The 27,025-nt window shown below is 42.1% G+C and overlaps 1 protein-coding gene across 1 annotated transcript in view; it reads right to left on the bottom strand.

Annotated features, from left to right (window-relative positions):
• UNC5D (unc-5 netrin receptor D) overlaps positions 1-27,025 on the bottom strand; it is a 633,424-nt gene that overhangs the window by 87,861 nt on the left and 518,538 nt on the right. The window contains exon 8 of the mRNA XM_040242921.1: positions 13,285-13,317. Within this exon, the coding sequence (XP_040098855.1) occupies positions 13,285-13,317 (33 nt within the window). The remainder of the gene's footprint in view (positions 1-13,284; positions 13,318-27,025) is intronic.

The following is a 27,025-nucleotide window of genomic DNA, read 5'->3' as shown; positions in this document are numbered from 1 at the left end:
TGCTTAACTCATTTAAATCCTTCCAACAAACTTGTAAAAAGGTGCCATTTAAATATAGAAACTGAGGCCAGAAAATCACTTGTCTTGCCCTAAGCCTCATGACGGTTAAGTAGCAGAGCTGGGATTCAATCCAAGGCAGCTGGACTCCAGCTCATTGCCTGTCCAGCTGTGAACCTCTGCCCTGGTCACACTGCTTGATACTGAAACCGCGCACAAGCCCCCGTGTCCTTGTCTTCTGCAGTAAGAGGCTGACTCAGAAGTTAACGACTGGGAAACGTGAAGACATTAACGACTGGGAAATGTGAAGATACAGAAACAAAAAATGGCTGCTGGGCTGGGGAACTGAAAACTACTTAGACTCTGAATTTGCCACCTGGCAGAACCGCCGAACTACCTTTTCCCTAAAAGGCACGGATAAACATTTGACGTGCAGGAAGCAGACCCCCACCAAATGAAAACTGCTGACCACAAGAACACAGGTCCCAGAAAAGCTGATGATGCTGTTTCCTTCTCACCTCACCACCAATCAGAAGAGTGTCCATGAGCTGATCACATCCTCTTTGAACCATGACTATACAACTCCTCACTCCCCTCTCCAGGGCAGGGCATGCAGACTTGGAGGCATTAGCCCACTGTGGCCCCCTTTGCCTGGCAAAGCAATAAAGTGTTTTCTTTCTATTTCACCCAAAACTCTGTCTCCGGGATGTAATTCAGCACCAGCGTACAGTAAGTCCCTTACATATGAGCCTTCAAGGTGTGAAATTTCAAAGATGCAAACGTGCCCCGTTTGCTAGCTATTGTACTGTATTACTACTTTCTAAGGTACTATACTGTAAGATTTAAAAAAAAAAAGTTCTATTTTTTGTGCTTGTTTTTTATGTACTATTTGTGTGAAAAGTATTATAAACCTATTACAGTAGGGTATTATATAGCCGATTGTATTAGCTGGGTACCTAGGCTAACTTTGTCAGCCTTACAAACAGAGTGGACTTACGGATGTACTCTTGGAACAGAACTCGTTCATATGTGGGGGACTTACTGTACAGACGCTGAAAATTTCACCAACAAAACCTCTTGATGGCAAGGGTAACCCAGTAATGGAGCACTAAGCTTGTGCCTGCTTCTCTGAGAACTGCATCATACAATCACATGATCACACAGCTGATCACACGATCATATTCTCAAGCTCACAATCAAATCTATTTGCTGTAGAAGTATTCTATTTCTTTTACAGATGACGGCACAGGTTCAGATAGGGTGGAGGCTTCTTCACGAGAAAATGGCAAAGGTGGGGTTTGGACACCCATCTGTCTTCACTCCCCAATGGTCTAACCATCACAGGATGGCCTCCTCATCTCTCCTCCCTATACTGGCTCGACTATCCCTGCTGGACAAACCCACCAACTAGACTGGTGGGTATCATCAAAAACCCAGTGCTCTGCAAACCCACCTGGGCCTTCTTTGCAGCCTCACAATTATTGTATTCATGTCCCATGACCGAGAACAACTTTTCATCAACACAGTTGCTCTGAACTTTGTTTACTTTTTTCATCACAGAGGTGATCTCACTGCCCGCTTTTCCATGTGAGTCCCCTTCCCTCCAGCACACATACCCTTTCCTGCAACTCAAAATCCCTCTGCTCCGTCCTGTGCTTTCCTTTCCCTGTTCCCTGAACAGCTGCTCCTCCTCCATGTCAGGCCGGCTCTGATCCGCCCTCTCCTGATCCGCCCTCTCCTGCCTCTGCAGGGACCTGGCCTCATTCATTATTCCCTTTCGGCTCACATCTTTCAACTTTGCCTCCACACCTGCGCCTTGCCTTCTGCCTCCAAACACGGCCTGGTCTCCCTAATCACCTCTATCCCAATCCTTCTCCTCACTTACTCCCTGATCTCTGAAAGAGGCAGTCTTTTTTCATATCCATGAAATTCTAAGCTCTTTGTTTAAAAGAATTATAAAAGGCATTTTTAAAACATTAAACCTTTCTTGATCATAATTTCCCTAATCAGTTAACCTCTATCCCTGTTGAAATAAAAGAATAAATAGAAAACACACAGGATGAGGAAGTACTTTAGAAACTATAAAAAGTTACACTACACCAAGAAAAAAGTTCATCCTTCAGCTAAGCCAGACAGATATGGCTTCAATTAAGCCGACATATATGATATTGCATACATGTGGAATAAAGCATGATACAAATGAACGTATATTAAAAATAGACCCGTAGACATAGAAAACAAATTTATGGTTATGAAAGGCGAAAAGGGAGGGGATGAGATACATTAGGAGCTTGGGATTAACAGATACACAGTACTATATATAAAATAGATAACCAACAAGGACCTATGGTTTAGCACAGGGAACTATACTTAATATTTTGTAATAACCTATAAGGGAAAAGAATCTGAAAAACAAAAGATAGACATATATATATATATATAGAAGTGAATCACTTTGCTGTGCACCTGAAACTAACATAACATTGTAAATGAATTATACTCAATAACAAAAAATACACAAAATTAAAAAAATAAAAGTAACCACTGTTGATAGTATATTTGGGATCTTTCAGGAAAAAAATTGTAAATTTCCATTTTTTTACCGTCCTTACTCTAAAAGTTATATAATCATTATTATATTTCCCTATGGTTTCCTTCACTACATTGCTTCCCCCGCCCCCACCGTGTACAATACCTTGTAGATCATTCCGATCAGAATGTACAGACGTGCTTTACTTCTTTTTACATGGGCTCAGCCCACTGCCAGGCTCTATCATGATTTACCTTGCTCACTATTTCTATACATTTCATTGCTCTTTTATGCTATTAAATTCTGACTTTTGCCCAAACCACTGTTTCCTCCTGAAGATTGTTCACAACCACTCCATGAGACAGTGCTAACTACTACTTTGATGCCCAACAGTCATAAATCAGGATCTCTTGCCTCATCTCCTGTCTGAAGTCCTCATCATCCTCCTGCTCAATGGATAAAACCACTGCACCACTGTGCATTGTGCTAACATCTCAAATTTGTCATCTGTTTTACAAGGTCACCATTCTTATCTCTTCAAGTATTTTCTTGAATTCCCCTTTTCTAGTAATGACATCATCAGAGACCAGGCTTGAGCCTGAAGAGTCACCTTTCCTTTTCTGCCCATCGACCCCTTCCCCAAATGACTCACATGCCTTACTGAAACATCCCCAGTGCCTCTCACATCTCAGTGTCAATAGCAGGCACCCACATGGCACAGCCTCACCTAGCCTGGAACCCAGGCCCCAGTCTTTACTCATTCTGAACTGTTATATGCGTGGCTTACTCTCCCCAAACACAGTTCTGGTCCTGCCACTTCAAAACCTATCAATGACTCTTGGGTAGGCATTGAGTTCACTCTAACAGGGGCCTCCCTTTTGGCTCAAGATACTTTCTGCTCTGCCCCATCCTAGTTTTCAACTGTTTTTGCTCATTTCTCCTCTATATGGACTCTCCAACTTCAGCTTCATTGGCTATACTAAAGCCTTTGACTGTGTGGATCACAAGCAACTGTGGGAAATTCTTAGAGATGGGAATACCAGGCCACCTTACCTGCCTCCTGAGAAACCTAGGCCAGTCAAGAAGCAACAGTCAGAACTGGACATGGAAAAATGGACTGGTTCAAACTGGGAAAGGAGTATGCCAAGGCTGCATATTGTCACACTGCTTATTCAACTTCTATACAGAGTACATTATGTGAAATGCAAGGTAGGATAAAGCACAAGCTGGAATCAAGATTGCAGGGAGAAATATCAATAACCTCAGATACACAGATGACATCACCCTTATGGCAGAAAGCGAAGAGGAACTAAAGAGCCTCTTGATAAAGGTGAAAGAGAAGAGTGAAAAAGCTGGCTTAAAATTTAACATTCAAAAAGCAAACAAAGATCATGGCATCCGGTCCCATCACTTGATGGTGACTACATGGGGAAACAACGGAAACAGTGACAGACTTTATCTTCTTGGGCTCCAAAATCACTGTGGATGGTGATGGCAGCCATGAAATTAAAAGACTCCTGCTCCTTGGAAGGAAAGTTATGACAAATCTAGGCAGTGTGTTAAAAAGCAAAGACATCACTTGGTTGACAAAGGTCTGTATAGTCAAACCTATGGTTCTTCTAGTCGTCATGTATGGATGTGAGAGCTGCACCATAAAGAAGGCTGAGCGCCAAAAAATTGGTGCTTTCAAACTATGGTGCTGGAGAAGACTCTTGAGAGTCCCTTGGATAGCAAGGAGATCAAACCAGTCAATCTTAAAGGAAATCAACCCTGGATATTTATTGGAAGGAGTGATCCTGCAGCTCCATTATTTTTGCCACCTGATGCGAACAGCCATCTCACTGGAAAAGACCCTGATGCTGGGAAAGATTGAAGGCAGGAGGAGAATAGGGTGACAGAGGATGAGATGGTTGGATGGCATCACCGACTCAATGGACATGAGTTTGAGCAAGCTCTGAAGACAGTGAAGGACAGGGAAGCCTGGCTTGCTGCAGTCCACGGGGTCGCAAAGAGTCAGACACGACGGAGCAACTTCACTGGTTCACTGGTAGCAACTGAACAACAACACGGACCCTACTTTTTAGGTGAATCTGATTTATAAACCTAACTCAAAGATATTATGGGTTCAGTTTCAGACCACTGCAAAGAGCAAATCTCGTAATGCAGACAGGCACAGCTTGCTTGGTTTTCTGGTGCATATGGAAGTTATGTTTATATTTGTTAAGTGTGCGATAGCATTATATCTAAATGAAACAATGGCTATACCTGAACTAGAAAATACTTTATTGCCAAAAAAAATGGTAGCTATCATCTGACAATGCAGAGCTGCCCCAAATCCCAACTTGTTAAATTAAAAAAAAAAAAAAAAAAAAGCAGTATCTACAAAATACAGTGATGACTGCCCAGACCCATTTTCTTCAAGTAGACTTTGTACTTCAGTATACTTCTTTTTTTTGTTGTTCAGACGTCTTGCTTTTTCTGAAAGGCTCCCTCCTCCAATATTTGTTTTAATTCTAACCATTCTCCCAAGATTGACAGTACAGACAATCTATTTAATAAAATGTTTCTTGAGAATGCACATTCAGACATGTTTTATTCTTTTCAGTACAGTTGCCAGATTAAGCAACTACAAATAAGATACAGTTAAATTTGAATTTCTGATCAAGAATGTATAACTTGAGTAGAAGTATTTCTCATGCCATATTTGGGACATGCTTATGTCAAAAATGTATTCACTGCTGATGTGAAATTCAAATGTAACCAAGGGTTCTCTATTTTATCCGGTAATTCTACCTTTGGGTTGCAAAAGAACTGTCCTTTTCCCCATCAGGAAGACCAAGGTAAAATGAGAAAGAGAGTCAAAAAGCAGGATTTGAAATCCGGCCCTTGAGAAAATGACTTCACTTTCATTTTCTACTCCGGGAATTCACAATATATGTTCTAACTTTGAATATAGTAATACGTGGGGAGATGGGACCTGTGAATTCACATTTTTAGCAAGTACCCTGAGTTATTCTGATGCTGAAGAACATTATATTCTATCACTTATTCATTGTGGCTGTGCTTAGTTCCAAGGTATTTAATGAAGGAAACTTCATCATGTCCAATAAGGTCAATGATATTCTTAAAAATGGTCATAAGGAAAGGCATACACTTATGATGGGATAGAAATTAGATAATAAAAAGATTGCAAGCAGTAAGAAAATTACAAATGTTGCACATATGCTCAGGTTGAATTGATTCACAGTAGGAATGATTCTGAAGGACAAACAAGTCATGCAATTTGGGGAAAATGCTATATTTATGTAATGGAAAATAATCAGCAGGAGATGAAGAAAAATGGGTTAAATAGAAAAAAAATTATCCTGTAAAGCATGGCTAGAAGATTAGCATTGATGCCAGTCACCTAATGTTAGCTTAAAGACCTAGAAGTCTGCTGAGAATTTAAAGATATCAAAGCTTAGGATTCAGAAAACTAAGATCCTGGCATCACTTCATGGGAAATAGATGGGGAAACAGTGGAAACAGTGGCTGCCTTTATTTTTTTGGGCTCCAAAATCACTGCAGATGGTGATTGCAGCCATGAAATTAAAAGATGCTTACTCCTTGGAAGGAAAGTTATGACCAACCTAGAGAGCATATTCAAAAGCAGAGACATTACTTTGCCAACAAAGGTCCGCCTAGTCAAGGCTATGGTTTTTCCAGTGGTCATGTATGGATGTGAGAGTTGGACTGTGAAGAAAGCTGAGCGCCAAAGAATTGATGCTTTTGAACTGTAGTGTTGGAGAAGATTCTTGAGAGTCCCTTGCACTGCAAGGAGATCCAAGTAGTCCATTCTGAAGGAGATCAGTCCTGGGTGTTCATTGGAAGGACTGATGCTGAAGCTGAAACTCCAGTACTTTGGCCACCTCACGTGAAGAGTTGACTCATTGGAAAACACCCTGATGCTAGGAGGGATTGGGGGCAGGAGGAGAAGGGGACGACAGAGGATGAGATGGCTGAATGGCATCACCGACTCGATAGACATGAGTTTGAGTAAACTCTGGGAGTTGGTGATGGACAGGGAGGCCTGGCGTGCTGCGATTCATTGGGTCGCAAAGAGTCAGACATGACTGAGTGACTGAACTGAACTGACGGTTCAATGTGGGTGGCTCAGTGGTAAAGAATCTGCCTGCCAGTGCAGGAGCCACAGGAAACGTGGGGTTGATCCTGGGTCAGGAAGATTCCCTGGAGGAGAAAATGGCAACCTGCTCCAGGATTCTTGCCTGGAAAATCCCATGGACAGAGGAGCCTGGCGGGCTATAGTCTATAGGGTGATGAAGAGTTAGACGTGACTGAGTGACTGAGCGAGCATGCCTGCATGGTTCATGGTTCAAGGCTGCAGATAGTTCTATGTGTTCAAGGTGCCATTCAAGTCTATACAGCATGAAAAAGAATGTCCAACCTGCCAGTACGGACTCTGCATCTTTTGAGGAGTTCTCTAACCCAAGAATGTGTATTCCCAGAATCCACATTATTCCGCTATAGATGGGAGCAGTGTACCTGGGGGAGAAGATGTAGAATGGGCTAAGTGTCAGTAAGGCGACGAGAAACACCTCATGTCTAGACTATACAGACTCATGGGAGAAGGAAACAGCAACCCACTTCAGTATTCCCGCTGGAGAATTCCATGGACAGAGCAGCCTGGTGGGCTACAACCCATGGAGTCGCAAAGAGTCAGACACGACTGAGCGACTAGCACGCAAGGACACACTGCAGTCATTCCTTGATAGAAATGATTCTGGAAAACTTCCCGTTTGGACTTTCACCTCTGCCGGGCACCGAACAGATGATTATTAAAAACTGCCTTCTTACTTCCCCTGTTCTCAAATCATTCGTCATCTTCTACTTTGTACTGAAGTTGTAGGGAAGAAACATTTCTTATTGTTTCCTTCATGCTTCACGGGGCCAAGACTATTTATACAGAATAATTGTGCAATAAATATCTACTACACGAATGAGTTAAAATAAATACATAAAGGCAAAGTCTTTATTTTCACCTTAACAATAAAAGGCTCAGTGAGGAGTTAGCGGGAAGATGTAAGACCGTAATAACAAGTGTGAATTGAACATCTAATACATACCACTGCGTGCGTGCTCAGTTGCTAAGTCGTGTCTGACTCTTCTGTGACCCCAGGGACTATGGCCCAACAGGCTCCTTTGTTCATGGGATCTTCCAGGCAAGATTACTGGAGTGGGTTGCCATGCCCTCCTCCAGGGGATCTTCCCGACCCAGGGACTGAAACCACGTCTCTTGAATCTCCTGCATCGTCAGGCAGGTTCTTTACCACTGTGCCACGTGGGGATGGTGGTAAATGCCACAAGCATAAGGGTGAACAGACCCTATACTGTCTACCAGATGATCGGAAGGATGTCTATCAGAGAGGGAATTCAGCCTGGGATAAACACAATGAACACAGGATAGAAATAGGGAAACTGCTTGACAATAGGCCAGTTAGAGGTATAACTAACTCAGACTTTAGGGGCTTTGCAGAGGCAAGACCCAAGCTGAAGCCTGAAGGAGGGATTCATTCAACAGGGTAAGATTAGGTGGAGGGAAAGTTTTCTGGCAGACATAACAACATATAAAAAACTATATGCCCAAATGGTCCCAAGGTGTTCAGAAAACTAAGAAGCTTTGTTTGGTGGAAGAATATAGGGTAGAAAGGGAAATACCTAATGATTAAGCAGCTTGAGAGAAGCTGATATGACTAAACTATGCCATCTGAGACCAGATCCCATAGACAGTAGATGCCTTGTAGTTTATCTTAAAAATGATGATCAGTGCTTGTAAAGGTTTAGACATGGAAGTGATGTAATCAGAACTGATGTTTTTTTTAAAAGATCAGATAAACTGACATCAGCCAACTCCAGATACAGGAAGCAATGGTAGAAGTCCTGGTTAGGAAGAAAGGTGTCCTGAATATTCAGTTTTTGTCTTGGATACCATTTTCCTTTCACTTGGCTTTTCTCTCACTACGCTGGCTGTTTTCCTGTCTTCTGTGCAGTAACTTCTGACCTCCCCTATATCTCAGTGTGGATGTCTTTCAGGGCTGCGGCCTCAGATATGTTCTCTGTTCACACTCATTATCCAGGGATCTCATTCAACCTATTGGTTTTAAATATCATCTGGACCCTGACAAGCCCCAGATTTATGTCACCGCCAGGATTCTCCTCTGACCTCCAGACTCATATATTCAACTGCCTGTTTAAGAAGAATCTTAAATGTAGCATTTATAGCACTGAACTCTTGAGTCTCCCTCCAGATATGCTGAACCAAGTCCGCCCCAGATCAGTAATGGCCAGCCCATCCTTCAGGTTGCATAGCTCAAATTTTGGAATCATCCCTGATGCTTTCCTTTATCTCATACTCTATCTAATGCATTAGCAACTCCTTTTGACTCTGCCTCCCAAAGATATCCAGATTATGGACCTTTTCTACAATTTCCAATGCTCTCTATCTGGCCCAAGCCACATTCATCTTGAATCTAGGTTATTATAAAAGTTATATTGTAATAGCCTGGATTATTGGAATAGACTCTTGTTATAACAGATCATTGTAACAGATCTTGTTTCTCCTCTGGTTCCCTGTATGTTTACATTCCCTGCAGTGGGTAGAGTTTATCTTTGAAAATATTAGGTCATGTTACCATGAATAAACACCTTCAATAGCTTTCCATCTCACTCACAGTAAAGGTCAAAGTCGTTACCACGGCCTATAATAAACTTGGTACTTTTCCCCCATGCCCCACTTCTTTGACCTGAGCTATTATGCCTCTTTCCGTTGCCACTCTGCTCAGATACCTAGCCTAATTGTTCCTTGGATACCTCAGCAGCCTCCCATCACACAGCCTTGGCATCCCACTCTTCCCTTGCCCTGGAAGTTCTCCTCCCAGATATCCAGAATGTTTGTTCCCTTGCTTTGCTTCAGGTGTCTTCTTAAAGGTGACTTTACCGCAGAGACCTTCTCTGAACAGCTTGCACAAAAAAGCAACATTCCCTCCATCCCCACCTGGGCCTCTTCTGCTTTATTTCTCTTAACGACACTTGTCACCACCTCCGTGGCACCCAGCCCTCTATATATAATTTTCTGTGTTTTTTTTTCCACCTCCCTCACTAGATCTGCAGGCTTCATGGGAGCAGAAACTGTATCTGGCAGACTCAGTATCCACCACCTAGAACATGTCCACACCCATGGGGGATACTTAATAAAAAGATGGCGAATGGAGGGAGGGGTATGGAAGAGAGAAAATGGAGTGAGCTGGTGAACTTGATCTATCTGTGTGGCAGAATAGTTAGATGGTGATGATTCACTGAGTACTGAGCTGGAGAAAGGAGAGGAAAAAGACAGCAGTCTAGGAGACTGTGCAAGTGTGGGACCCTACCGGGTTGAAGGCATAGCATTCACTGAATGAGAGAAGATGGGAGGAGGCCTGGGTTAAAGACACAGAAGGATACATTCAGGTTTGCAAAAGCTGAGATCTGGGTAACTGGGAGACATTCAACTGGTGAAATCCTAGAGGTAACTGACTCTAGACCAGGCAATGGGATTTGGGCTTAGTGTGTGTTTCTATTAGTTACCAAACTACCTGGGAAGGAGATGGAGAAAGAATACATTCTGAACTATTTTCTAGGGGGTACCCGACTCCTTTTCATCCCTAAGGTGAACTTGCTGAACTAGTCGCTCCTTTGGGGAGCTTCTTAGCAAAGCCTCATTCCCAAGCCTCTGGGAGTCTCACTGTATGCACGCGACCATTTTTCAGCCTGACTCCGGGGGTGCGTGTTTGCCATTCAGAACCTACTATATTTTACTGCACTTTCTGACATTGTTACACAACATTTATTGAAAGCACATTTGATGGTAATGAAGTTTCTATTAACTATGATTAAATCTCATAAAGCACCTGAAGATAATTTAAGATGTGCAGAAGCAGAAAATGAAACATTCGGTTTAGTACATTAGGAAACGTAATTGATTAAATTATCTCATTTACAATAAGTGCTTTCATGAGCGATGCCGAGCACAGATTTCCCCCAGTTTGTCATTATGATTTGCCAACAGATACCTTCAGACTTCACTTTCTTTTCACACCTCCCCACGACTCAGAGCCGGTTCCTCAGCCCGCCTCACACGGATCTCTGCGGGAGGCTCTGAGAGATGGCTTCTACCCGCCCCACCTTGCAGAGGATCACGTGCACGGCTATATACAGGGAAAGGTTGTTTCTCAATTATCTTCATAATTGACTTTGATTTTGCATCAGTGATGATTCATGGAGTCTTCAACGAAGCCCCGCTTTCACTGAACAAAACTGCAGCCTGCCTCTGGATGGTGCACTCCTAACCACACAGCCTCCAGAACCCTGATCGGATGCCTCTGGGAGCCTTCTGCAATCACATTGATTCTGTTAAGGTTTTATTTTTAGAAAATCACAAATTAAAACAGTTTAAGTGAGTCTGCAGCAGTATCCACCAATTAAGCACGGTGTACAGGAGTGAGAACCCCAAGCAAAAACTCATTCAGGAAGCCCCTGAGGACCAGAAATAGCCACTGGGGGTTTTATGGCTGGATGTACAGATGTAACCAAATTAGAACAGCACTGGGCTCACAAACTAAGCGTGAAATTCATTTTTAAAAAATACACATGCAGGGCTCCCTGGTGGCTCAGTGGTAAAGAAGCCACTGGCCAGTGCAGGAGCCACAGGTTCGACCTCTGGTCTGAGAAGAGCCCATATGCCATGGAGCAACTCAGCCTGTGCATGGCAACTGCTGAGCCTGTGTGCGAGAGCCTGGGAGCATAACGACTGAAGCCTTTTCGCCGTACAGCCTTTGCTCCACAGCAAGAGAAGCCACAGCAATGAGAAGCCCACTCATGATAACTAGAAAGTAGTCTCCGTTCACGGGCAACTGGAAAAGACCTGTGCACAGCAACGAAGACCCAGCCCAGCCAAAAAATAAATAAAATAAAAATATCTTTAAAAACACACACATATTGGCTGCCACATGGCTACAGATAATTTTGCTTGTGCTTGACATGGGGACCAGGGGATGTGGAGGTGGGGCGCTCTATGATCAAGAGGCATTGGTGAGGGGCTCCACTTCCTCCAGGGAAACCCTGAGGTCTTGACCAGACAGATATTCATTGACCTGCTCCTTCTGCCTCTCTCTGCACGTGCGCACACACTCACACACACACAATACACAACCAGGGTTCCCCAGCGTCTATCTTCCTATGGAGTTCCAAATCCACCATGCATGACTTAAAAGCCGCTGCCTAACTCCCAATAATGACTTTATGGGCAGCAGACGGCAGGGAAAACAAATTAAGAAAGCTTGTTTCTGTTGTTTGGCGAAGTTCTCCGACTCTGGAAGTCATGGCACCCTTCTATCTCAAGCCTGCCTGAAGCAACATCTGAAATGGGAACATCACAGCTTTACTGTATCTTTTTCTCTCATGCCTCCTGACCCTTGTTCCCCAGATACCAATTTCTGTCTATCTTCACAGGACCTTAATTCTTTCAAAGAAGGTGGCTAATAAAAGCTGTTAAGTCTCCCAAGCTATTTGAATTTTAATACCCTAGGATTTAAAATATCAAAAGCCGTTCAGTTTAGACTAAAATGGGAGATACTAGTTAAGAACATCTTTCACAAGCTTTACAAACCAAACTCTCCTATTGCTAAGAGCTACACTGCTGATGTCCTTCTCTGTGGACTTTGACGTCTATATGACACCCTGATATACTTTACATATTTCTGAGAGTCACTGGGGAACATATTAAAATGTAGATTCTCAAGAGTTCTCCCTGCCCCTGTACCAGGGATTCAGATTAATTTGTTTTATTCTTTTGCAGGGTCATATTTAACCAGCTTCCACCATATCCCAAGATTCTGATGCATGTGGTTGCTTATCTAAGTTTTGAGAATATTTTTCTAAGACACTGGTTCTCAATCCGAGCTTCACAATGAAATCCCCTAGGGAGCTTTTAAAACTGAGTGTTCCTGGGTTCTAAATCTCCTCTTCTCATACAATTTCCCTGGGGTGACAGCCCAGGAACTGGGATTTATAAAAGGCTTCCAGGTGGCCCCCAAGTTCAGCCAGGTCTGAGCACCGTGAGGCTGAAGGTGGAGCTGCCAATCATTCCAGCTGTGCTCCTTCCCCAAATCTGGTGGATGCCCAAGCTGCAGGGAAGGCAAAGTCCTCGCCAGGAAGCAAGCCAGTAGACTGGGAGCTCCAGTCAGCATCCACCCCCCTCCATTAGGTTCAATTCCTGGCCATTTCACTGTGGTGCTTATCTAATCAGTTGCCATGGATTTCAGGGTTCATTTCTCAGGTGCCCCCTCCCACTCCTAGATGGAAAGTTCTGTAATCAGGCTACTGCCCAAGGTTGCTCTTGTGAAAGCCTGTACTACAAATATTTATAAATTTTAATGAGGTAAACCTCAGAAATAAGAGTCCTAGATGACATCGGTAGAGAAATGGACAGCTACCCGCGGACGGAATCAAAGCAGAGATTTAATCTGAAAGAGGGGTGGGGTGTGCATATTTCTTTTCCATTTTAACCTCTGATATGTGACTCCAAACCCAACAAGAAGAAACCTCCCCCCAAGAGCCCTGGATCTTTCGTAGGAACTGCAATTCTGTTTGGCTCCTAAACAAATATAACAGTAAAGCAGCAAATATGAGAACAAATGATATCGGCAAGAGGAAAAATAACTTACTTTGGGGTTTTATTTCATGAAGAGGTTTTTTATCTAAAAGAAAGAAAGAGAAAAAAAAAGAAAGTTGCATTTAATAAATTCACACGGAGCAGATATATATTCTATATCCCTTCACGTCTACCTCTATAAAGGAAACACTTTCTTTCTGCAGACACTATGGATTATGTTGTTTCTATTTTTCCTTTTCATTCTAATTTACAAAAATTTTTTTCTCTTTGGCAGTATTTTTTCTAGGATGATTGCTTCATTCTTTTAAAATAAAATTCCCTCAGGCTTACTAGAGTTTCTCTCTGTTGCATTTGCCAGATTCTTATCAGCATGATGAGAGCAGAGAGCTTGCAGCCTGCCCTGTTTTATATCCAGCCAGAAGTCTGCTCAGGTAAGGAATGCTATTTCACTACATATGATGGTAGAAAAATGAATCATGAATAAATATTTAAAGGCATCCTGCATTGGTTTGCAGTTATCATGGCCTGGGTAAATAGTTCCAAACTCTGCTGTTATTTTTTCTTTCCTGTTCTTGTTGGGTATAGATGTAGTATAGTGAGTATGTTGAAGGTTTGTTTTTAAGAAATTATGTTCTGTTTCAGATCTCAATTATCTGTTAAAAGGCAGATGATCTTAATGGAAAGGTGTCCTTCTGATCCTGGTATTGAGCAGGGCAGTGGTCAGCTGAGATGGATACAGAGAAGAGACACTCAATCTTTTCTAAAGTGAGCTAGACATATTTATCCTTTTATTTATCCATATATTCATTTCACGTCCCTTCATCCACCATCTTCCTGCCATCTCCCATCACTAAATAATTCTGCAGTCATCTTGAAAATCACTTGGAGACATGGTGCCTGGGACTCTGTCTGCCTTACACCACAGTCCCTCCAACTGACCACTGCCCTGCCCTTGGTCCCATCCCAGGCCAACACGACTCTACCACCAGGCAGAAACCCAGGAAGACTACACTTCAGACTATATGTTAAGTTCCAGAGGATCTGCAGGGTGCGTCACCCCTCTCATTGGTGCCTTCTCAGGGTGTCGATGGAACACCATCAGATGGCAAGCACAGGGGCTGTTGCTAACATTCAGAGAGTGCCATAACGTAGGGGACCTTGAAAGGTCACCCTGGGTTCTCTCCTTCCCCTGTTAGCCTGAAGGCAAGCCAAGCAGGGTGAGACACTGTCATTCTGGATTATGTTTTGAACGGAATCAAATCTCACACACTACACATCTGAGAACTTCATAAATATTATCTGGCTGACTGCATCTTAACCCCTCCCAGGCAGACAGCCATAGCTAGGCTCCAAATCCTTCAGAGAGCAGGAGTATCTCTTACCCTAACCCGCTCCTGCCCTAAAGACTGATTTTGACAGAAAACCCTTGCCACGTGTTTCAGATACAACTCTTGTGTATTTTGCCATCTGTTTTGTGATGGAAGTCGCTTTTAAAGTTGTGTGTAAATCATACTTCTGCAAATGGACCATCATTTTTGTTTTTTTTTTTTTTTTTTACAGTAAGGGGAAAGTTCACTGACTAAGGGTGATTTCTGGCCAATCTTTTTTAAAAAGGAAATCCTGGATCTTCTCTGGTGGTCCAGTGGCTGGGACTTCATCTCCCAGGGCAGGGGGTGTGGGTTTGATTCCTGGTTAGAGAGCTAAAATCCCACAAGCCTCACGGCCAAAAAAACCCCAAAACATAAAACAGAAACCATTATTGTCACAAATACAATAAAGACTTTAAAAAATGGCCCATTCAAAAAAATCTTGAAAAAAAAAAAATCCTCACAAAAGATAATTTGTTCAAATTGATATGATCAGATTCTTACACAGTCAGGTTTCTTTAAGCCCAAAGCTTGCATTTCCCTGACTGCACAGATTCAATACCATATTAGTTTTCCTGAGAGCAGGTGGAAACTCCCAAGGTCCAGATGCTAATGCACTCAAGAATTAGAATAAAACGACTTTGGTGGTTTTAACCTGACCTCAGTTTTTGCTTATTGCACGCTATCTGGAAAGCATTTGGCATGGGCATAGCCCTGCTGGCAGGCCAAGGCTGAAACATCTGAAAGTGAGGCATTGCTAGGACCACACAAAGAGACATGCAGAACAGCTGTTCGGAGTTCTGGCTGAGCTTAACAGTATTTTCTTCCCTCTAAACCACAGGAATGAAGATTATGCCAGGTAGCAAAATGAAAATCGATTAAAAACAGGTTAGATGTATAACTACTCCTCAGAAAAATACATTGAATATAGCTGTAAAAACAAACAAAAACAGGGTGGTTCTACCTGGTACAGTTCTGAAAAATGAGAAGAGTGGTTGGGGATGAAAATTCCAAGGCTAAGGACCCCGGACAGAGGACCACATGGATGCACAAGCAGAAGAGGAAGCATTTTGTCCTCTGATCTCGCCACCTCCAGCTCTGAGGATGTCATCGCTGGCAGTGGGATTCATGCAGACTCTCGAGATCAGAAGTCTCAGGTTGTCTTCATCTATCTCCGTGACCTCAATGTTCCCCACAGTAAAGTGGGAGCAATAAGGTTCTTAAAGGTTGGTTCCAGGGTTTGAACAGAACCCAGAAGCCGTGAAGCAGAGGGCTAGCACACGTTTAGCATTGATAAATAGTAGTTGATAAGTAATACTTTAACTTTCACATATTATGAATATGATCGTCATACTCGTTCAGAGGACAAAAGTGACCCACGTGCTGCTGCATGGAAACCAGGCACAGCTCCGAGTCAGAAACTCTAGTGAATTTCAGGGGTCATTGAACTGGAGTCAAGAAACATGTGCCTAACGACGTCCCTGGTGGTCCCGTGGTTAAGACTCTGTGCTCCCAATGCAGGGATCCCAGCTTCTGTCCCCAGTCAGGGAACTCAGATCCAACATGCCCCAATTAAAGATTCCGCATGCTGCAACAAAGACCCTACATGCCAAGACTAAGACCCGGCGCAGCCAAAAAACCCCAAACCCCCAAACACAAAAGGAATGTGTGCTGACTCCTGGCCTCTGCTTGCTGGCACCAAGGGCAAGTTGCAACTTTACTCTGATACATAAGAAGGACAGGGGTGAGAAGACCTCCATGTGCCCTAGCTTCCAGCCCTATAAATCTTTCGAATAACTACCAAAGACATTCCATAGAAATCCACATAAAATGAATTTCAGAAATAGAGTCAAAAGTGTTCAAACGGCTGCTTCTCTATCACTGGTGACAATGCTAAGATCTGGCACGTGTGTTCGCCTGCATCTTCTCATGGGGAAGGCTGGAAGTCACTGATGCCCACGAGGGCTTCAGTCCCCTGGCATTGGCATCAAAATTGGGTTTTGCTGTACTTTGTGAAATGCCAGTATCGCGTCAGCAAGCTGATCTCTGAGACCCTTTTCCTAGCTTGAAATGTCTGATTAGAGATTGTTCTACCGTGAGCTCCAGAGAGGGCTCCCCCCTACCCGCCCCCAGACCTCACGGTGCTGTACAAGAACAGCCCACCTCATGGTTCATGTCCTTTCATTCTGTTTGCATAATCATTTTCTCACAAGGCTCAGGGCCACGCAGCTACTGGCCTTGGTCAACCAAACCCTGTTTTAATTTCATGTTTCTCCAAGGCCATGGTTCAAATGACCCCTTTAGTAAATTAATCTATGAAAGCCATGGTTCTTCACATGGGCTGCACATTACAATTATCTGGGAGGTTTTTGTTTTTGTTTTTTAATACCCATGCCTGGGCCATCCTCCAAGAACTTCTAATTAATTGGGATTTGTGTATCTGTGATTACTGAGGGCCCCCCACTTCCTAATAACAAATTTGGGGCCCTGTGTACTCAACTTTGGTTCCTCTCTGCCTCTATAAGAGGCTCTGGGGCAGCTGGAGTGTACAGATGGGTCCAGAAGGATCTTAGAGGCAGAGAAATGTAATTCTGAGCCAGTGGCAGCTGATCTGTGGTTTGGGGAAATCCTACCAGTTTTCACAGGGTCTAACATATACACCAAGAGTATCTTCTGGGTAAATGGAAATTGATAATAAGGAATTATAACTCAGTCTTCTAATGATTATGCAAAAAAGTGTTTCTTAATAGCGTTTTAAATTGTTATGCTTTCTTTAAAACTCATTTTTTAATTTATAGTCACTGCAGTTATTGTATCAAAAAAAATAGATAACTGTAAGAAAACCCTGCCTAATTCCACCACCAAGAGATAATCACCATTATGCTAAATGATATATAAAAGTCTAAGCTCTTTTTTCCCTTGTGATTTTATATGTGTAAGATGATATGCACACGTTGATGCTTCTACATATATTAGCAGAAAACTACATGAAATTGATCGACATAATTGATCATTTTTACCCTCAAAGACATGGAACTGTCTTTTATATATTGTTCTGCAGCCTGCTTTTGTCTCAGTGCTGTACTGCAAATATTGCTTTGTCTCACTACGTGTGTGGTGACAGTATATGTGTGTAGAGGTGTATATGTATATTTATACATAAGAGAAAGGAAGGGAAGGGGAGAGAGAGACACAGAGGCAGAGAGAGGGAGAGAGAACAATCTACCTCTTTTTATTTTTGGTGGTGATTCATTTCTTTCCCATCTTTCTTTAATTTTTGGCTTCCTTTGTTATACAGGATGCTCCCAAAGCATTTCCATGGTATCCATTGTTCTTACAAGCTATTTATGGTTGCATTCCTAACTTCCCACCTTCCCACCTACCTATCCACCCACATCCACTCTTATCCTTTCTCTGCCAGGGAACAAACATGGCCAGCAATGTGCAGCCCACATCCTGCAGATCAGAGAAAGCAAGACTGAGGAGAGATGCCACGTGTGTAGACTGGGTTTCGGACCATTACGCTATGGAGATGTTGCAAGATGACAGATGCGGATGGAGTGTTCACTCTGAACCCACGGGCTGGGCAAGGGGCTGCCCTCAAAACCTGTGCCTTATGATTATTTGAAATTGGCTCCTATGGGTTTTGTATACCATACACATTTCTTGAGATTCAGCCATCAGAGCCACTCTGTGTGGACCAAATACCCACCAGGAGAGACCCTTGCATAGCTCTCTCCTCAGGGCAACAGTTGACACATGTCATTAGAGCTCATGATCACCATTCTTTTCACTAAACCAGACATGCCCCGTGTTTTCATCTTCAAAGACCACTTTTGTTATTTCCTTCTTCATTGACCATGTGGATCGATGAAGGCTTTGGAGCCTTTTTCACCACCCCCCTCCCCAACATATGTATTGAATTCAATTTTGTTTTAATTGACCCTCCAATCTTTGTAATCACAAATTATTTAGAGCCAATTCTAAAGTCTGTGGAAGAGTCAGTCTTCTCTGCCCATTCTCTCTGGCTAGTTCATTTGCTGGAATAGTTTTCTAGCATCATTAAGCAAGAATCTACCATGAATCGACATTGCCTCCGAACTGTGGCCAATTTATCTGCCTACCTTTATGGTTTTCTATTAACTGGTCCCACCCTGCCAAATATGACTCAGTTTCCACTGCACCTCAAAAAAAAATCCATGTTCTTGTCTGATCAGTCCATGAACTCTCAGTGCTTCCGTCCAAGCTGTTGCCTCTGGATACCCTCCTCCCTCCAAATCTCCTACATAAACATGTCCTCTCTCCACTGCATAGATCAGTTCCTGCTTTCTTCATGAAATCTCTGGTGATTACTACTCTGTCCAAAGGCATCTCTCCCTTCTTTAGACAGTTTATCTTACTTAATGTCACTAATATACAAAGCACAGGTTTTTCAAAATATAGTGCTTCATAAGTGTTCATTTGATTTTATACTTCTGTCATCACCATTAGTTATGGGTTCTGATCAGGAAAATCATGTTTAAATGAATGAAATAATGCCATTTGCAGCAACAGGGATGGGCCTAGAGATTATCATACCAAGTGAAGTAAGTCAGAGAAAGACAAATATCATGTGATATTGCTTCTATGCAGAATCTACAAAAAATGATACCAATGAACTTATTTACAAAACAGAAACAGACTCACAGACTTAGAGAACAAACTTCTGGTTTCCAGGGGGGATGGGTGGAGGGGAGGGATAGTTAGGGGTGGCCAGGTACACACTGTTATATTTAAAATGGATAACCAATAAGGCCCTACTGTATAGCACGGGAACTCTGCTCAATGTTTTGTGGCAGCCTGGTTGGGAAAATAGTTTGTGAGAGAACAAATCCAAGTATATATATGGCTGAGTTCCTTTGTTGTCCACCTGAAACTATCACAGCATTGTTAATCAGCTATACGCCAATGTAAAATAAAAAGTTAAAAAGAATCTGAAACAAATATTGAACTCTAATCAACTGTATGCTTGCAGAAGTTTTTAAGAGTGAAGTGTACCGATGTCTACAATCTATTTTGAAATGTGTCAAAAATAAGATGGGTTGGTAGAGGGACAGGTATACGATAAAGCAATATGCACGTGTGCATGCTAAGTCACTTCAGTCGTGTTCGACTCTTTGCCACCCCATGGACTGTAGCCCGCCGGGATCCTCTGTCCATGGGATTCTCTAGGCAAGAATACTGGAGTGGGTTGCCATGCCCTCCTCCAGGGGATCTTCCCAACCCAGGGTCTGAACCCAAGTCTCTTGCATTTCCTGCATTGTTAGGCAGCTTCTTTACCACTAGTGCCATCTGGGAAGCCCAAAGCAATACAGCAAATGCTAATTGTAGAATCTAGGTGATACAGACTCTTATGTGTTTGAATATCTTCATATTAGAATGCTGGAAACTTTTTTAACATGCTATTTGCTTGATTATTTACTGATTGGAAGAAAAGAGGTTATTGATTATCACTGTGCTTCATTTCCGCATGCTTTCTGTCTCCCTCAAAGACATTAATTAAGAAGCAGTGTTATGCTCTCTGAATGCTCTCTGAAGTTGCAGGAAATCCCAGGATCTGGTGGACCTGCTCTGTTATTAGCACTGGCAGATAATTGGATAAACACGAGGTCTGCTCTGCATTGGCAATATCACCACGATTAAGTGTGTCAGGCAGACCCTGAAGATGACAAGCAGAGATTCTGTTCTCCTGTGGATGCTGGAAGTTCACTAAGGCCCTCAGACACGTAGGAACACATCACCAGTTCTCGTAAACACCCTGAAACTCTTCCGGTGACGGGAAACACAGCAAAATTACAAGAGTGTAAAACACGGCACGTCTCTCTCTTTGCTCTTTTCACTTCTTAATTTCCGTGCCGCGTTTTCCTCTTTTTTTAAGGTCCTGCTCAGAAAGAACTCTTTGGGGACTGTATTTACCCCACGTGTTATTTCAGTTAGTTCAATTCTTGCTTCTTCTCCCCACTCTCCAGCCTGTACAGACCATCATAAGATCTGCTGCTCCTTTTAAAATGAACTCTTGAGCAGAGTTCCCTGTGCTATACAGTAGGTCCTTTTGATTATCTATCTTACAAATAGCAGTGTGTATATGCCAATCCCAACCTCTCAATTTATCCCTCCCCATGGGAAAAGAATCTGGAAAAGAAAAGATACAATGGTACATAAAACCAAATCACTTTGCTGTACAGCTGAAACTAATATGACATTGTTAACCAAATCTACTCCAATATAAAATAAAAATTTTAAAAGTGTATCCTGAGCACATCCAACCAGGTAGGACATGTATAGAGAATAAGAGGTTTTGAGAGAGTCCTCACAGGGTGTCCCAGGTGGTTATGTCTTGTTAGAGGAATTGCTGGCTTCCTCAGAGATAGCTGGGTAATTAGAGAAATTCCAGGACTAGAATGGCAAAAACCCTCACCTGAATAAAACCCTGTACGATTTGAGATGTACATGAATGAATGAACAAAAGTTCTATGGATATTTTCCACCAAAGAACTGTTCAAGATCTCATCATATTAATTTGGGGACGTCAGTTGAGTACTCTAAGAAACAGTTCATGGATGTGACTTCCGATGACAAAGACCTTCCAGAATCGCCCCTCAGCTGAAGCATAAGATTCATATGCATGAGTGAGTGTCTTCCTCCCTCTTTCTTTTTCCAAATTTGACATCTCTTTAAGGAATGTCTTTTGTATTTCCTAAACTCAGACAAATAAGTATCCATAATGACTGTACTTCCAGGGAGCGTTTGCATATTTCATTTTTGAACTAAATCATTTCAGTTTCTCAATTTCCTACCACCTCTGTTATAAAGTCCTATCCAGTCCCACTGATTCTGTGTGAGTTAGTGTGTTTTTGTGCTGGCTATACAGAGTACAACATGCTTTGGGGTCACTGCAAAGACGTTTAAGCACGTGTCTACACTTTCTTATCAGCAGTTGGCCTCAAAGTGATAAAGTGTGATGTTCTGAACTCTGCTCCAAGGGAAGCTGCATATTAAAATCCTTTTTTCATCCTATAAATTGTTTTGCTTTGATTCCCTCACTTCCATCCACAACAGAAAAATATGCATGTGTACACACACACACACATTCACTGAAAACAAAAATGTTCAGAGTATGTAACTCAAGCTTAAGGAAATAAATTATTGATTAATCTCATGGTGACCATTTTCCATAAGGCAAGAATAATATTCAAATTATTTAAAAAATCATTTGAAAGCATCCTATCGGCATATGCACCAGCCCTGACATAGGGTCATGGTGTGTCTGGGTTGGTCCCTTTAGTTGCTGGGTCACAAGGAGGTCAGTGTAGGCAATGGATTAGGGGTGGTGGTAAGATTTGGGAGGGTGTTTATTATGATGACTATTCACTAATTGCTAAAGAAATACTTAGCAACTGATATACGTAGGCCATCAGTCCTCTCTTAGGAAAAAAAAAAAAAAAGCTGTAAAAGAAATTGTGAATTGAGAATCTTTGACTAGTGATTTATTCTAAGCTCTTTCAGAGCTTTCCTTGTGGCTCAGCTGGTAAAGAATCCGCCTGCAATTTGGGAGACCTGGGTTTGATCCCTGGGTTGGGAAGATCCCCTGGAGAAGGGAAAGGCTACCCACTCCAGTATTCTGGCCTAGAGAATTCGATGGACTGTACAGTCCATGGGGTCCCAAAGAGTTGGACACAACTGAGAGACTGTCACTTTCACTTTCACGCTTCCTCATCCTTCCGCCAGCCACACACGTTCCTGCCATGACACTCTGAGTTGCGTGCACGCTCAGTTGTGTCCGACCCCTTGCGACCCCATGGACTGTAGCCCACCAGGCTCCTCTGGCCATGGGGTTTTCCATGTAAGAATACTGGAGAGAGTTGCCATTTCCTCCCCCAAGGGAACTTCCCAACCCAGGGATTGCACCAACATCCTGTGTCTCCTGCGTTGGTAGGTAGAATCTCTACCACCGAGTCACCTAGGAAGCCCACACTCTAAGTCTGTATTTTCCATCAATTTCCATCCCAGTGCCTGGACCAGTAAAGGGAATATGGTGAAAGTGAAAGTGTTATTTGCTCAGTTGTGTCCGACCCCTTGCGACCCCATGGACTATAGCCCACTAGGCTCCTCTGTCCATGGGATTCTCCAGGCAAGAGCACTGGAGTGGTTTGCCATTCCCTTCTCCTGGGGATTTTCCTCACAGGGATTGAACTCAGGTCTCATGCATTACAGGCAGATTCTTTACCATCTGAGCCACCAGGGAATATGGCAAGTACTCAATAAATATTTATTGAATGGCTGAGTACTACTCAGCCTTGTATGGACTTTCAATTACAAGCATTACAAAGTCAGGGTCTCCAAATTTCCCAATTTCTGCAGCATTTCCTAGGACATTGTAGCTTCTCCCTGAAGAGAATGGAGTAGATGCTAGGGACCTGCTTTGATGACTCAGTTCCTAGAAGAGGCTGTCAGTTTGGCTATCCACTTTGCTGGGGATAGGAGAGGGGTTACCTTGGTTTCAGATCTAAAAGATGTCCCCTCATCACCCTGCATATTCATCATCCAAATGGCTAATCTTAGGTGTGATTGAACTAGACCATCTCCTCAAAACCGGTAAAAAGCAAATATCTGACAGCACTGAGCCGCCAGTGGTCTTCATCATCTTATACATACAGATGTATAAAATACATACACGTGTATACAAGGTGAAATTCATTTACATATAGACACACACACGTACAGGAAAGCTACATTTAAGGTGGAAAATTAGAATCGAGTTTTCATATTGAAATCAATCTTAGAGATCACCTAGCGCAAAATCCACCCCCATCCCCTGCCCCACATTGGTTTGATAGTTATGGACACAAGTCAGGAGAGAGATCTGTCAAAGCCACAAGCTACTTAACAAAACAAGTAAGACCTAGGACTCCTGACTCCCAGTTCAGAGCCCTTTTTGCTACCCCCATGATCATTTGGCCCTTTCTAAATGATCATGGTAATTTTCTATTTCACTGCATGCTAACCCTGCACACTAGGGCTAGGGCTAGGGGTTAGGGGGTAGGCCCAGGGCTCTTCTCAGGATGAAGGAAAGGCCAGGGTTAATGATAAAGCATCCTGGTGATGTTCATGGCACTGTCATTTTCTGGATCACACGTCTCAAAGCTCTTGAAGACACATATGGATTTAATTTGTCACTTTAAGGAGGAAAGTTAGGATCAAAACAAAGACGTTTCCTCTGTCTATATTAATTCACTTTGCTCAGCACACCCCAGAGGGCACTGAATTCTCTACAAGAGTAGATTACTCTGTTTTAAATCACTTCCCTGATTGCGTTCTTGCCATTTCTTTTATGGTTGGTCCACTCTATGATCGCAGACATTAAATCTTTCTCTAGTCCAGACTAATATTTCTTACCTAGGGTTTTGTTGAGCCCTGATTAAATAAATATACTGCAGAGAGAGGTAGGGTCTGGAATACACAGAACTAATGAACTGGAGAGTGTTTGTTTGATAGGACAGAAGCCTAAATTTTGGAAACTTCCTGATCATAAGGGACTCTGGATAGCATTAGTTACTGAAAAATATGATCTATATATTTTAAATGAACTTTTTAAAAGGTTTTTTTTTTGATCTTGACCAGTGTTAAAGTCTTTATTGAATTTGCTACAATATTGCAAATCTATTTTATGTTTTTTTTTTTTTTTTTGGCCACGAGGCTTGTGGGATCTTACCTTCCCGAGAGAGATGGAACCTGTGGTACCCCCTGCACTGGAAGGCGAATTCTTAACTACTGGACTAGCAGGGAAGTCCCTCTACTTGATATTAAAAAAAAAACACAGGGCAAAACTGCTAATTTGGGGATGGGGGGATATGGAACAAGGGGAATGCTGACTGGTAACAAATATCACTGATCCAGAATGGCTGGCAGCAGGAGGATAACCCTGGAATCCATAGATTGCTGTAAAGTCCAGTAGTGTGTATGGTGGATTTATTTTCCCCCAATGAGGAAGGAATTTTAAGTGTGTGTTGGCAACTTAGAATCTGCTTTATAAAAATTTATTTTCTAACACAGTTGTTAAGACACATCTATTTCGTAACACGAGGGAAACTGTCAGTATAACGTGGAATGATTTCTCACTTGGGGATCATTGAGACCTTTCTCCTGGGCATTCACCTTGAGTTATTTTTAATTAGAATCACAGAATTTAGGACTCAGGACCTCATAGATCACCTGGTCTGTCTCCTCCTTAGAACTAAACCCCACCTGCAAAGGAAGACTGGAAAATCAAGAGCTGTTCATTCAGCTACTGGGTTGGCCAAAAGGTTCCACTAATCTTTTGTCCAACCCAATGCTCATGAGATGTTTCTCGGAAAGGATGCTGACCCTTTGGTTTGATGCCATGTTGTTAGGATTCTTGTAAGCTGTTTCCCTATAGTACGTCTCAAATTACCACTCAGAACTAGTTGCTGCAAAGAAATATTAATCAGATGTATTAAGAAAGGTTTTAACAAAATATCTACAATGTCATTTGTCAATACTTCTGGAGAAAATGGAAAACCTACTTTTTTCTGCAACAGGAAGAATCTCATTACTAGAATAATAATGTGAACATACACACATTATTATTTACACAAACGGAGCGCTTACTGTAGATATCCAATGCTTTGCATGGATTAACTAAATTCCCTCCTCAAAAGAACTCTTTGTAATAAGCACTAATACTTTTTATTTTTAAAGGAAGGTTTTATTATTTATTTATTTGGCTGAACCACGGGGCATGTGGGTTCCTAGTTCTCTCACCAAGGATCAAACCTGTGCCCCCTGCACTGGAAACTCAGAGTCCCAACCAGTGGACTGCCAGGGAAGTCCCAACAGGCATTATTATAACTTTTATTTTCTAGGTGAGTATATTTAGGCTTAGAGAAATGAAGAAATTTTCTCACAGCCTAGCAACCAAAATTCAAACTTAAGCAGTCTGACCCCAGAGCCCAGGTTCTTGGACCTGATTGTTATCTATAGGACGAATGTTCAAATCCTGTAGGCTCAGCTCCCTCGTTTCTTTCAATTCTAGGTTCATGTTCATTTTTCACATTTTAGAAAGAGAACATCTCAACTCAGAACCACAGAGGACACTGAAGTCCCTGCAGTCTTTGCTCTCAATGCCAGCTCAACCCAGGCCAACCCAGGCCAGCCCTCATGGCAACTCAACCTCTGAACCTTCTCACATCCTCAGTTCAGAGCCAGCGCCTTCTCTGTGCTTCCTGGGGATGCCATCTACCAAATATTTCTTTTTTCTTTGTCATGAATTTGTATTCCCACCGACTGTGGCTAAAATTTCATTTCCTGAAGAAATGTCTTTAAGCTTTCTATTGCGTTTTCTGCCTCCATTTCACAGACTGTCATGGGGATCCCTTCTCGTTTGTCTATTGAGTTTTCTTGGTGATGTGTATACCCTCTCTGAGTAATGCGATCTTGGAGGTAATGTATCCTGCTCTCCAGCTGCCCGAATTTAATTCAAAAGTCCTTCCTATTTACAGTGGAAGTGTTTTATTTCAATTCCTTCCATAAAATGAACCAAGTTAACAAGATGTGTCAAATAAACAATCTTCTAGAAATGTTTCTGTTGCATGACAAAGTACTTCCTGTCCAAACGCATTCAAAGAACGTAAGCACAGTGTAAAAGTTCATATTAAAATATGTTTGTGGGGGGGGTATTTGATAGGAATGGGAAAAAGTAGAAGAAACAAACAGACCAATTGCACTGATTCGTATTAGCTGAGAAAGTTCTTAAGTAGGTTACTTTGTTATGACTCTGTATGTGTAGCACAGGTTTATGAAGGAATAAAGTAAAGGTAATGACAGAATGAACACTTCCTGCATACAAAAAGCATCTTAAGTACTTGTTTCAGAACTGGTTGGTAAGAAAAGCCAATTTTTTTTAAAATTGAAGTATAGTTGATTTACAATGTTTTGTTAGTTTCAGGTGTACAGTAAATTGATTGAATCTATCTGTCTATACATATATATACATATTCTTCAGATTCTTTCCCTTATAGGTAATTACAAAATATTGACTGCATTTCTCTGTGCTATACAGTAGTAGGTCATGTTATTTATCTATTTTATATACAGTAGTGTGTATATGTTAATCTCAAACTCCTAATTCATTCCTCTTCGACTTTCCCCATCGGTAATCATTAAGTTCTTTTTCTACGCCTGAGGCCAGTTTTTTTTTTTTTAATAGTTTAGTAAATACATATCAATCATTGGCCAACGATGAAGATCAATCCTTATTTGGAAGGTGGATTATGTTCAAAAAGACAATCAGATGTCTTTATTATCTTGTTAACAAGGCATAAATGGAGAAAATCCACAGGGGGTGGATAACAAAGCAGAGACATTTTA

The sequence above is a fragment of the Oryx dammah genome, unplaced genomic scaffold (genome assembly GCF_014754425.2).
Source record: "Oryx dammah isolate SB20612 unplaced genomic scaffold, SCBI_Odam_1.1 HiC_scaffold_7, whole genome shotgun sequence".
NCBI classification, from domain to species: Eukaryota; Metazoa; Chordata; class Mammalia; order Artiodactyla; family Bovidae; genus Oryx; species Oryx dammah.
Note: the sequence above shows the minus strand (reverse complement) of the source record. Positions and strands in the feature narration are given on the sequence as shown.